General features: G+C 46.3%; 1 protein-coding gene across 2 annotated transcripts in view; it reads left to right on the forward strand.

Annotated features, from left to right (window-relative positions):
* Positions 1-13,832, forward strand: part of EDARADD (EDAR associated via death domain) — a 55,155-nt gene that overhangs the window by 24,358 nt on the left and 16,965 nt on the right. Inside the window, exon 4 of one of the 2 annotated variants that reach the window (XM_077751712.1) lies at positions 8,985-9,047. The exons of the other annotated variant lie outside the window; for it this stretch is intronic. Within the exon in view, the coding sequence (XP_077607838.1) occupies positions 8,985-9,047 (63 nt within the window). The remainder of the gene's footprint in view (positions 1-8,984; positions 9,048-13,832) is intronic. 2 annotated transcript variants of the gene reach the window in all.

Consider the following 13,832-nt stretch of genomic DNA (forward strand, 5'->3'; position numbering starts at 1 on the left):
TTCCGAGCAGAATGCGAGAGCTTTCCCCAGGAACCTCCTTGTAGAAGTTACGTCCTGATGAAAGGAAGATGAGGAAACTATTATTTCCTCTTTTTTTTTCTTTTGTGTGGGTGTAACTATATTGTATCATTGTAATCACGTGTACAATGTCACGATTTCCTTCTTTCACATAATGCATCCTTTCCAAGAATTTAATAGGTTGTAATCAAAAGAATAATAATTACAATTAACATTTTTTAAGCCCAAGTGTTCTTCCAGGCACTCACCTGTATGAACTCGTTTAATCTTCCAAATGACCCAAATGGGATGTACTATTACTACATCTATTTTACAGATGCACGCTACGACACAGAGAAGCTGAATGATTTGTTTAAGGTCACATAGCTACTGAGTAGTAGATCCAAGATTTTTTTTTTTTTCATTTTTCTAAAATGTATTTATTTAAATTCAAGTTAATTAACATACAGCATAATTTTGGTTTCAGGAGTAGAACCCAGCAATTCATTACTTACATGTAACACCCATTATAGAGCCAATATTTGAACCGTGTAGGCATTCTGATTCTGGAAATCCGCTTCCTCCTTTATGAAATGGGTATAATAGTGTCCGTCTCCTAGCGTATAGTAAGCACTCAGTAAACACCTGGTTGGTATTGCATTTAAATGAACGCCATCCCGTACTCAAATCTCTCATCCAGTTCCAGCTTGTCTTCCTCACCTCCAGCTCAGGCCTGATTGCAATTTTGAGGCCCAAAGAGATACTGGATGTCATTCCCCTCTCCTTCCCCAAATGAGAACTCAGCACCGTATAATGGCCTGATGTGGACAGAGCACTCCCAGATGACTGTTTCCATCTGCCCCCAACAGGCAACCCCAGCCTCTTCTCTCCCTGTGATGTATCACACCCCTCCTACCTGAGCAGGGTGCTTTCAGTATGGCTCCCGTCCACATGGCCATGGGAGACTTGCCCCTCTGGCCCACCATTAGGGACAGGGATGGCCCTGGAGCTTGTGGTTTCTTCATACACACAGGTTCGGGCCTCCCAGTGGCAGAGGGTTTGGCCTTACTCACAAAGAGCGGGAAGCTGGTCTCTCCCTTCTGCCAAGCGCCCCCCACAGGTGGCGATCCTGAGGCCCCCTCACCTGGCATGGGTGGGGCAGAAAGGGACCCCTTCCTCCTAAAGGCAGAGGAAGGGAAACTTCGTCCACCACTTCCTTCAAAGAAATCTCTTTCTCTTATACAGGCTGGAGGTAGGGTTGGGGTAATGGTCAGGCCACTTCTTTTGGCCCCCTCTTAGCTGGTTCTTTGGGGTTCACCTGGCCCCTTTCTGTGTGGTACTTAGGGTAATACTGTTAACAAGCATAGTTGCTGTTCCATGGCTTAAAAACTGGGTGTGGGCCCTTGCCCCCATCTACTCTGGGCAACATCATGTGCAACTCTATTTCTGAAAGGCTTGTTTAAGGTCAAAGAAATCAGTTACTGATAGGCTTTCAACAGATAAAAACAGCACCTTCTTTGTATTTGGTGATATTTGTCACTAGGAACTGACTTGAGCTCTTAGAACTTGTTCTGTGGAAGAACAGACTGGCGGTCTGGCCTATTAGGTCTAGTCTGTAAATACAGATGCAAATGTAGTGTAAGAAATATACAGCCTTACATGGGGGGCTGGGGGTTGCAGGGGAAGGGCATTCACCATGGCAGTGTTGAGGACAGCAAAAAAACTGAAACATCCTCAAGTCCCATGATAAGGAAACTCTTAAGTAACTCATGGCCAAGAATATAACAGGATGTGAGTTAGGGTATTTTCCTAGGGTCTTAAGAATTTTGACTGGGGCCCTACACTGAGGACAATGGCATGCATGCATTCCACAGAAAGGGGTCCCCCTTTGGCCTTGACCCCTCACCTACCATGCCTTCCTTTTCTTCAGTCTCTGGGTCCTCACCTTCCTCCAAGCTCCCAGAAGCTCATGCGTGACTCCTAGGCTCCTTATTTCCTAAGCTCCAGTTAGCACTCGACTTCGGCTCAGGTCATGATCTCATGGTTTGTGAGTTCGAGCCCCACGTTGGGCTCTCTGCTGTCAGCACAGATCCCCCTTTGGGTCCTCTGCCTCTATCTCACTCTGCCCTTCCCTCACTCATGTGCCCTTTCTCTCTCAAAACTAGATAAATATTTAGAAATAAACTAAAATGTCAGTTTGCAGATACTAGAAATTATGTTCTTTCCAACCAATTAAAGCAAAATATGTAAAAGTGTGAAAGCGCCTATCATTTACTAATTTTTAAAGACCTTCTTATTTTTTTTTAAATGTTTGTTTATTTTGAGAGAGAGAGTCTGAGCAGGGGAGAGGTAGAGAGAGAGAGACACAGAATCCAAAGCAGGCTTCAGGCACAGAGCCCGATGAGGGGCTTGAACCCATGAATCATGAAGTCATAACCTGAGCTGAAGACGGCACTTAACTGACGGAGCCACCCAGGTCCCCCAAAGATCTTTTTATTTTTTTAGAGCAGTTTTAGGTTTGCAACAAAATTGTGAGAAAGGCACAGAGATTTCTTTTTTTCTCTTAAGTTTATTTATTTTGAGAGAGAGCACACTAACTGGGGAGGGGCAGAGAGAGAGAGAGAGAGAGAGAGAGAGAGAGAGAATCCCAAGCAGGCTCCCAGCCAGCAGCACAGAGCCTGCCTTGGGGCTCTCTCATGAATTGTGAGATCATGACCTGAGCCAAAATCAACAGACAGACGTTTAACTGACCGAGCCACCCAGGCCCCCCCGATCCTGACCATTTAGAAAGTGGGTTTGGGCTGAGACGTACAGATGGACAGTGTGGCATCTTTAGCGCTGAAGGGGACCACAGAAATCCTGTGGTTCGTGATTTCTTTTGTTTTACAGTGGAGGGAGCCGGTGTCAGTGGATGAGGGATGGAGTTGGGACCTGTGCCTTGTCCAGGGTCACTCACCTACCCCCGATGCCCAGCATTTCTGAGTCATCTGCCCGTTACCAGTTACCACTGGGCCGCTTGCCTAGGGAGATTTTAGGCTTTTCCCGCAGTTCTAAATGATATCCGTGTGGCAGAGCAGCATGGGTAAGAGCTACTGGAATAAAACCAGTAAATGGCAGGGTTGCTCTTTTCTTTAAATTGGATTGAGAGGCAGTTGGCAAAATCCTCATTGCCTTGGCAGAGCAGCCGGTCTGCCAGACTATCTGCGAACCCGAAGCAATTATGCGTGTTATAATAACAGGGAACGGACCCAAGCGGCACTTGCTGTTGATGGTATCTTGCCTGAGTCAGCCCAGCAGGCCGCTACCTGCTCTTCGTGATACGTAGCGATGCTTTTCAAGCGCCAACAAGATCTGTTTCACAGATTGGTGAGCCCTTTGCTTTGTTCTTTGAGGGAAAAGCAGATAGTTCTGGCTTCAGGAAATCCTTGGTAGTTTCTCACTTCGTTCCTGAGACAACATTTCGAGAACGAGGAAGCAGTGCTCTTAGGGAAAACTAGAAAACCTTCCCTGGAGCCTCTACTTGGTTAGTTTTTAAAGAAATTTTTAATGTTTTTTTTTTAAATTTATTTCTGAGAGAGAGAGAGAGGCAGCGTGAACAGGGGAGGGTCAGAGAGAAAGGGAGACACAGAATCCGAAGCAGGCTCCAGGCTCTAAGCTAGCTGTCAGCACAGAGCCCGATGCGGGGCTCGAATCCACGAACCATGAGATCATGACCTGAGCCAAAGTCAGACACTTAACCGACTGAGCCACCCAGGTGCTCCTCTACTTGGCTATTTTTAGCTCTGGTGAGAGGGACTCCCTTTGGCTTTGAGGACACTGTCTACCAATCCAAAATAGACTGCACTTTCTTGAAACAGGCTGTGACGGGGGGCGGGGTGGGGAGCAGGGGGAGGTTCTTTATACACACCTGCCTGGACTTTGAGTGGACAGAGAAGGAACTTCAAGGGTGGATTTCGCTGGAATGGAAAGCACCTGTTCTATAAGTTGATGTCTCCCTCATCTGTCTGCTTTTCCACTCCCTCCCTCCTTCCTTCGTTTACCCACTGTCCCATCCAGTCTGTGCAGTTGACCATCTCACCCCTACTCACGTGCCCGGGGTGCCCCATTGGGGGAACAGATACACGAACCACTACAAAGTTAAAATTTCATGAGAAATGCCAGGTGAATTTGATTAGGGTCTTTGCAAGAGGCAGACCTCTTCTCTGTCCCGATTCCCTAGACAGTTCTGCCCCAAACACACAAGGGTCTGATTCTATCTCCCAGGATAGAACTTAACATCTCCGGGTTGTGTCATCTGACTTTTTCTAGACTAAATTGATGTGTCGGGCATGGCGACCTTCCACTGACCTGCTTCCTCTCTCTCCTGGCCCCATCCATCTCCAAGCACGTCATCACAGGAAACGAACCCTCCACTCACACTCTGAAGTCTGGTACCCCCAACCTTGTCCCCTTTTCTCTCTTGCCCACCCTGCCCTGCCCTCAGGCTCGGCATGCAACAGCGCTCCACCCGTCTGGCATGTCCACGGGCTCTTGCTGATTTGTGTGGGCCCTGCGTGGCCACGCCCTCAGCGTGGGTAGACCAGGACCACCCGCACTCTGTGTTTCTGCGTGCCGGAGAAAATAACAGAATGCAAACTGCTGTCCCCACTACTAATTCATGCTGCCCGCTACAGTTGTCCTTTGAGGGCCCTGCAGATCTTGTCTTTCATAAACTTCTCAGAAATGGAATTTTAAAAGAAAAATCGAAGTACAGCCAGCTCCCCATTTTTGATGGGCCAGCTTACAATTTTTCGACGTGATGGTGGTGGTGAAGTGACACATGTTCAGTAGAAACTGCACTTCGAGTTTTGGAGTTGGATCTTTTCCCAGCCAAGGGCTCTGCTCCTGTCTCCTGATGCTGGCCATGCGACCACAGGGGTCAACAGCCCACACACTGACATCCATTCTGCACTCACAGAGCCGTTCTGCTTTTTACTTTCTTTTAATTTTTTTATATTTAAATTTTTTTAATGTTTATTTATTTTTGAAAGAGAAAGAGAGAGACACGCAGTGCTAGTAGAGGAAGGGCAGAGAGAGGAGACTCAGAATCCGAAGCAGGCTCCAGGCTCCGAGCTGTCAGCACAGAGCCCAGTGCGGGGCTTGAACCCACAAGACACAAGATCATGACCTGAGCTGAAGTCGGATGCCCAACCGATTGGGCCACCCAGGCATGCCATACTTTCTTTTTATTTTTAAAGTTTTTTAAAGTTTTTATTTATTTGGCGGGAGGGGTGGGGAGACAGAAAGAGCATATGAGCAGAGTAGAGGTGGGGGCGGGGGGCGTGTAGAGGCAATCCTAAGCAGGCTCTGTGCTGTCAGTGCGGAGCCCCATGTGGGGCTCGAACTCATGAATCACGAGATCATGACCTGAGCTAAAATCAGGAGCAGGGGATTTAACTGACTGTGCCACCCAGGTGCTCCGTGCTTTTCACATTCAATGCAGTGCTCGAGTACAGAGATCTTCAAAACTTGATTATCAAATAGGCTTTGTGTTAGATGCTCTTACCCACCTGCATCTTACCCACCTGTTAAAATGTGCTCTTAAACACCTTTTAATGTGTTCTGAGCACATTAAAAGTCAGCTGGGCTGAGCTATGATGTTCAGTAGTGAAAATTCATGGCAGTGAGTATATTTTGAATTTAGGATATTTTCAACTTATGATGGGTTTATCAGGATATAACCCTGATATATATATGGATATAAGTCAAGGAAAATCTGTACTCTAGTTTGATGTAGTCTAGTTTGATGGGTTTTTTAACTGATATCTACTTTCGGGCCTAGTCAAAATAACATATTCGTGGTAAGGCACATAGAGCCAAAGGGCAAAAATGCCTGCTTTCTAGCACTTAAGTAATTATTGCCCTAAGACCAGCATACGAGAAGTTTATTAATCATTAAATTATACAGTCTCTAATCTGCTCTAATTGTTTGACTTAAAGGCTTCTGTTCTCATTATCATTCAGTGCTTTACTGACTGTAATGCCTTTGAATTTCGTTAGTGAGTTAGGATTTCACTTAGACTTCCCACTGGCGTGGGTGTCCAGGTAGAGCACGGTTTGGGTGGTTGAGATGCAGATTGATACAACTTTTGGAACACTATTTGGTGGCATCTGTTACTCATTGGGCAATGTCACTATTTAAGGACTTGATCTTATGGAAATTATGGCAGTGTTTGAAATAGAAAAAACATGCATTACTTACATACCCACTTGCAAGAAATGAATGGGTTAAGTAAATTTTGGTACTTTGACACAGTATAATTAAAACCATTAAAAAAAGAAGAGACCGGGGCACCCGGGTGGCTCAGTTAGTTAAGCATCTGACTCTTGGTTTCAGCTCAGGTCATGATCTCACAGTTCATGAGTTCAAGTCCCACATGGGGCTCTGTGCTGACAGTGCAGAGCCTGCTTGGGATTCTCTGTCTCCATCTCTTTCCGCCTGCCTCCCTCCCTCTCCCTCTCATTCTCCCTCTCCCTCTCCCTCTCTCTTTCTCTCAAAATAAATAAACATGTAAAATTTTTTTAAAAATTAAAAAAAGAGGAGAGGCCACTGAACTAAATAAGATATTATTAAATAAAGCAAGTTATAGACTCACATGGTTTGGGACTAAAAAAAAAAAGTCTCGGTCTTGGTTCCTATGACTAAGGAATCAGAAAGGACATGCCCCAGATTATAACCAGTGACCTCTGGGGAGGGAGAAGGGATTGAGCGATGAGCTAAGAGCTGTAGACAAAGATCTTCACATTTCTTATGGCTTTTTTTTTTTAAAAAAAAAAACATGATTTTTGAATAAAGATATTCTTCAACTTATAAGGGGGTTACACCTCATAAGCCCATTGTAAACTACAAATATTTAAGTCAAAAATGTATCACTGCACCTAACATACCAAACATCATAGCTCTGCCCAGCTGACCTTAAGTGAGCTCAGAACACTTATGTTAGCCTGCAGGTGGGCAAGAATATCTAACACAAAGCCTATTTGATAGTGAAGTGTAGGAGATCTCAAGTAATTGATTGAATACTGCTCTGAAAGGGAAAAGTAGAAGGGCTGTGTGGGCGTAGAAGGGTTGTCAGTGTGTGGGTTGCTGACCTTTGTAGTCATGTGGGAGCCGAGGAGCAGGGGCCGCTGCCGGGCATCAGGGAGAGGACAGTACCCCATGTCACTCTCCTGGGAAAAGATCCAAATCCAGACTTGGAAATGCAGTTTCTGCTAAATACATATCACTTTTGTTCCATTAGAAAGTCAAAAATCATGTTGTTGTTTTTTAAGAAAAATTATCAGTTGGGGACACCTGGGTGGCTCAGTCAGTTTAGCGTCTGACTTCAGCTCAGGTCATGATCTCACGGTCGATGGGTTTGAGCCCCGTGTCGGGCTCTGTGCTGACAGCTCGGAGCCTGGAGCCTGCTTTGGATTCTGTGTCTCCCTCGCTGCCCCTCCCCCACTCACACTCTCTCTATCTCTCTCTCAAAAAAAAAAAAATAAAAAGTAAAAAAGAAAGAAAGAAAAATTATCAGTTGGCAGCTGTCCTTTTTTTTTTTTTTAGGTAGACTCCATGCTGGGCATGGAGTCCAATGCAGGGCTTGAACTCAGGACCCTGTAGTCAAGACCTGAGCTGAGATCAAGAGGCAGACGCTTACCCAGCTGAGCCACCTGAGTGCCCCTGTCCTTTTTATTTTGTGTTTTTGGTATTTTTTTTTCAAATTAAAGGAAAAAGTAGTGGAGTAACTAACTCATTCAAACATTTAGGTGGCATTTAGGCCCAATAAGCTTCCATATACTGGCACCTGAAACCCAGTGGTCTTTCTTCAGCCCACACATAATTATGCACCGGAGGAAAATTATAGGCTGGAATGAGGGGTTGTGAATGCACGTCCTCATCTCACAACCTTGGAGGAGTCTGTGCCCTGGCTTCACATGTGTCCTACACCTGGGATTTGTGAGCGTAAGAAATCTAGGCCAAAAACCCCCGCCTCTTGGTGATACCCTTTGCGCCTGCAAGTCATAACCTCCTGTGAAACGCTTGGTGATATTTCTGAACAATAATCATGCACGAGGGGAAAGCCCCTCCTTCCCTCGCCTTTGAAACCGTAGCACAGGTATGGAATTACATCTGAGCATGCCCGGCCTCCAAGTCCCAGGCACGGCTGCTCCAGTCTTTGACCCTGACTTCAACTCCAGAAGTAGCTGTCTTCCTCGTAATTGAACAGAACTCTCGTTGAAGAGAAGAAAGAACCAAATGTACACAAAGCCACAGGTTTGCTCTGCTTCTAGCAAAGCAGGGTGGCATTCATTCAAATTTCCATCCTTCTTTCAAACTCAGTGAAACTTTTCCTGTTCCCTGAGGTCTCACTTGGATTCTTGCCCACCATTATGCTCCCCTGGCATTCTCTCTTTCTTTTTCCTTTTTTTTAAAAAAAATTATTTTTAAGGTTTATTTATTTTTGAGAGAGAGAGAGAGACAGAGCATGAGCATGAGCCGGGGCGAGGCAGAAAGGGAGAGGGAGACACAGAATCTGAAGCAGACTCCAGCCGTCTGTGCTGATGGCTCAGAGCCTGACATGGGGCTCAAACCCATGAACCATGAGATCATGACCTGAGCTGAAGTCAGACACTTAACCGAATGAGCCACCCAAGTGCCCTTCTATGCCGTTCTGATGCGTTATTCATTCCTGTAGTGTCCATATTTTTGCTCATGTCTTTGTTGCATTGCTGGGTTGTAACCTTGAAGCAGCAGGAATGTGGCTCCTTTGTCACCATATCCCAGGCCTAGAATGATATCTTACACTGAGTAGGTACCTTTCCCAAGGCCAGTTTCTGGAATATACTTTCAAATAAATAGATATGTATAATATCCTTCCATAAAAAGTAAAAGTGTAATTGGTTACTACAATAATAGTAATTAACTTGCAGAAAAAGAATTAAGTACAATTTTTTTTTTTTTTTAGAAAATCCAACAGGAGTGGGACACCCGGGTGGCTCAGTCAGCTAAGCGTCCGACATCGGCTCAGGTCATGATCTCATGGTTTGTGGGTTTAAGCCCCGCATCAGGCCCTGTGCTGACAGCTCAGAGCCTACAGCCTGCTTTGGATTCTGTGTCTCCCTCTCTCTCTACCTCTCTGCTCCTCTCTCTCAAAAATGAATAAACATTAAACATTTAAAAAACAAAAACAAAAAAAGTTATAGAGATACCATGTCTGTCTTGGGAATTTACACCACTGAAAGCTGCTTGAGTTTCACTGGCTGTGTGACGGGAGAGAGTCTAGAACAGGGAAGATCCATGCTGTCGGAGCCCTGTTACTGTTGCACATCTAAGCTTCCAAAATCATATTTCCAAAGCCATTTACTGAAATAACTTTCTTAAAGCAGAGAGATCAAGCTTTAGCATTGGTTGCTTCTCCCGAAGAAGCTACTTAAGTAGTTTGCATGGAAGACAGCTCTTTTCAGGCTCTTTGCCTGTCATTTGGGTTGCTGCTACCAAGTGAGCAGTGGTAACTTGGATTTGGTCTTCGTGGAAACCTCTGACTAGACTTAGGTGACCATCAGGCTAACCACCCTTTTGAGTGCTTTCCCACCCAGTTATCCTTTCCCTAGTTTGCAAAATAATGAAGACGGAACTCTTTATCAATTAGCCAAGCGTAGACATTTAAAGATGAAATTTGACAGTCCAGAAGAGCATGTCTCACAGAAAACTAGCCCCTCGTTACTGGTTAGTACCTTCCCCATCAATCTGTCAGCCTCTTCCACCTATCCATCCATCCCCACATGGGATGGACTGCTCCTGGTGTTCATATTCATCTCTGAGGACAAAGTTCTTGGCCTTGGGGTTTCTGTTGCCCAGATCCCTATGTGAAATCGCCAGGGGTAAGTCTCCAGAAGTAAGTCCTCAGCACCTCGTGCCTAGAGCTCCGGTAGCAGAAATGGAGCCTGGCTACCAGCTTATAAACTAAGCAGAGGACAAAATGAGTATAAGCACGCCAGCGTTCTCTCTGCTCAGAGAATTCTTGGCAACAGTGAACACCTTTGCCCAAATAGAAGTTATTTGCCCTATATTCACAGTGAGAAGTTTTAACAAAATGGGGATTTTCTTTAGCTACTTGAATATATAAAACTTTGGTGTTCAACTTCACGGTACCTTCAAACCTCCTAAGAAGATTAAAAAAAATTTTTTTATCGTGGTAAAATACACATAATATTTACCATCTTGACCATTTTTAAGGATGTGATTCTGTGGCTCTAAGTCTGTTCATGTTGAACCACCATCACCCCCATCCATCTCCAGAACCTTTTCATCTTCCCAAACTGAAACTCCATACCCATTAAATACTAATTCTCCATTCTACCCTCACCCCCACCCCCCAGTAGTCACTATTTAACTTTCTGTCTTTTTGGTTTGATTCTTCTCGGTACCTGGTATCACTGGAATCCCTTTGTGTCTGGCTTATTTCACCCACCATAATGTCCTCAAGGATAAAGGTCAAGCCTTGAAGATGAAAAGACACCATCTCTTTGGAGATTGGAGAAAAGGAGAATTGGGGCAAATACCTTGGCTCAGCCCCATCTCGGGATAGTAGGCACAAGTGGATATGTGGATCTTTGGAATTTGGATATGTGGAAATGGGTATTTCAGCAGACCAGAAAAGATTTGGAACAAAACCCAGTAGGTTCTTAAGGGGGGACAATTAGAAGAGAGACTGAGAATGGCCAAGGAATAGCTGAGACTCAGCTGAGATCAGATACACAATCATAGAAATGTGTGAGGTTTGTCACTTCTTTTTCCCAAGCAATACTCAGCTGTTTAGAAGAACACAAGGGGAAGGGAGGGCAGAGCTACTAAGTACCGGCCAGGGGCCCTCAGCCGATGGACAAAGCTAGGGTGTTTTTAAAGACCTCTCTAAGATGTGGGACCCCGGCCAAGTGGACAGGAATCTGGGTGAGACCAGAACAACAGAGTTGGGGTGGAGGCCACAGAATTGGTGGTCAAGGAGATGAGGTCAAGGGCAAAGTTAGCATGAGGGAGGTGCAGAGAACATCATGGAGAAAGGCAGCTCATCCCCTGGTCTGGAGAACACAGACTCCACGCCTTATTTGTGTCTTCTTTCCTTCCTCCCTCCCACTCGCCGTCCCTTGCATGGATAGTATGCGCTATCTGTCTCAGACGCGCTAATCATGGGACAGCACAGAGGGGGCCCTTGCCTGGCAGTCTGGAGTCTCCTCTAGACTTCAGCCCCCCACTCCCAGTGTGGCCGTCCCGTAGGGTGGCACATACAGGTTCGGTGGGAGCACCCCGGGGACATAAACCAGACTGGGAGTTTGCAGAAGACTTTCCAAGAGGAAGTGACGTCTGAGCCAGGACGTCAAAGATAAGAGAAAGTGAAGCAGATAGAAAGGTGGGGGGTGGGGCTAGCACCAGAGACGTCTGTCTTGGTGTCCTCGCCGCCTTCTGGTAGAAGCTGGCTCGCACGCCCACCTCTCTGCTAGAACCGCTCTAGGATATCTTCACTCATCCCCCCACCAAATCTTGTCTCCACAGGGCCCACAGAGGCTCCAACCTTTCCCTGTCTCGAGGCGATCTCCCTCCTCTGACCCCCACTTCTCTGCTTTCCTTCCTCATTCCCTCCCGGCCACCAAAATGGGGGTGTTGAGGCGCTCCTCAAGGCTGAGACCACACGTCTTGCTCTCCAGCGTCTCTCTCTTCTTCCATAATCCTGTCAACACACATGGTTTCATCTCCTGCCCCGGCCTCCCCCAGGGACCAGAGCCATGCCCTCAACACCCACAGACATCTCGTGGTCTTGTCCATTAGTCTTCAAAACTTGCTCTGAATTTCACCTCATGACTGTATCTCTGCAGTGGCTCTAGCTTTATCCCTTCCTCTCCCAGATGGGTGGTCTGGGGTCTCGTGAATTGTCACCTCCAAGGCCATCTTGCTTTCCCTCACCACACCCCACAGTCCCCTGGCCTTCACGTGCTCCCTAAACACCATGTACCTGTGCTGTTTGCACAGCCGGAGGGCATTCCTACTCTGCTCCTGGACAAACATACCTGCTTCTGTCCAGAGCTCCTTAGTGACCCCCCCACCCCCCGCCATTATCTGTGAGAGGGAGCCTAGCTCCTTAGATGGGCTTTCAGGCCTCAGTCCAACCTCAGAGCATCATTCCTACTGCCTCTCATTGCCTTTGCTTCAGACAGAGCCTCCGGCTTAATGCCCTTGCCTCCAAGTGCCCACTGTCCAAAGCTCATCTCAAATACTTCTGGTTCAAAGAGTCAAAGAAACTGCCTCTGTCTTTTTCTGTTGGAACAATGTCTCCTCTCTGACTTTATCCACACCTCCCTATTGGAACTCACTCCATTCTGCCTTGTGTTCAAGTTGTGTGTGTACGTCTCCACTGCCCCAGTACCTCTGGGGGCAGGCCTTGAGGGTGAGGGGTGAGATTTTTTTTTTATCTTTGTATATAGATTCCAGCATGGGAACTTGTACACAATAGATTCTCCATAAAGAAGGGTTGACTAAAGGTATGCGTGTGGGTTCAGTAAGCCATTAAAAAATGCAAAAATAAATCTTTTCTGATTTTACTCTTTGAAAACTAACCTCAAGGGGCGCCTGGGTGGCTCCATGGGTTGAGTGTTGGGCTCTTGATTTCAGCTCAGGTCATGATCTCACAGTTCGTGAGATCGAGCTGTGTGTCAGGCTCCGTGCTGAGAGCGTAGAGCCTGCTTAGGATTCTCTCTCTTTCTGCCCCTCCCATCCCCTCTCTCAAAATGAATAAACTAAAGGGGCGCCAGGGTGGTTCAGTCAGTTGGGTGTCTGTTTTCAGCTCAGGTCATGATCTCATAGGTCATGAAGTTCAAGCCCCACTTCAGGCTCCGTGCTGACAGCTCAGACAGAGCCTGGAGGCTGCTTCAGATTCTGTGTCTCCCTCTCTCTGTCCCTTCCCCTCTCTCTCTCTCTCTCTCTCTCTCTCTCTCTCTCCCCCTCCCCCTCTCTCTCTCTCTCTCTCTCTCTCTCTCTCTCTCTCAAAAATAAATAAACATTAAAATTTTTTTTAAATAAACAGAAAACATTTTAAAAAAGAAAACTAACCTAAAAGTAGCATCCCAAAATAATTAGAGCAAGAACAGAGATTGTTGTGATATTCTTGTATTATTCTGTCTCCGTCAACTTTCACAAGTAATTGTGAGTCATGACGTGTCCCTCATCTCTGTCATGGGGATAAATCTGGCCAGACATGGTCTTTGGCAAAAATTTTCTCCAGGTGATAAGAAACCGAGTCAAATATGCCCTGTCATGGAGATTTCCGTTAAAGGAAAGTTCATGTTATAGCAGGGACCTCAGTTGTACCCCAGAGTCTGTCAGGTTTGAACATTCGTGCCTCTGAGCTCCAGCTGAAGGCTCCGTTTCTGTTTCCTCCTGCACACACTTCCAATTCAGTGAGCAGAAGCGTGGCTCTTGATAAAAGAGCTTGCCTGTCTGGGCCTGCTGCGGCCGCGCAGATGTGGGAAGGCAGGTCCGTACACGGCCTGCCGAACAGTGGCCCTGCTGCTGGGGAGTTCTGGGCTTAGCCTCCAAAAGTAAAAAAGTTGCACAGAAAGAGATTTTTGTTCTTTCAAAAACTCCCCATAACTCTTACAAACTGTTATACGGTGAGCAGGTTGCTTTCTAGTCCAGTTAGGATGTTGGCAAGGAATAAGGCTCAGACAGAAGCAAGAAATACTTAGATCTGGGGCGCCTAGGGGGGTTCAGTTGGTTGAGCATCTGACTTCAGCTAAGGTCATGATCTCACAGTCCATGAGTT

This window comes from Crocuta crocuta, unplaced genomic scaffold, assembly GCF_008692635.1.
Source record: "Crocuta crocuta isolate KB4526 unplaced genomic scaffold, BGI_CrCroc_1.0 scaffold59-1, whole genome shotgun sequence".
NCBI lineage: Eukaryota > Metazoa > Chordata > Mammalia > Carnivora > Hyaenidae > Crocuta > Crocuta crocuta.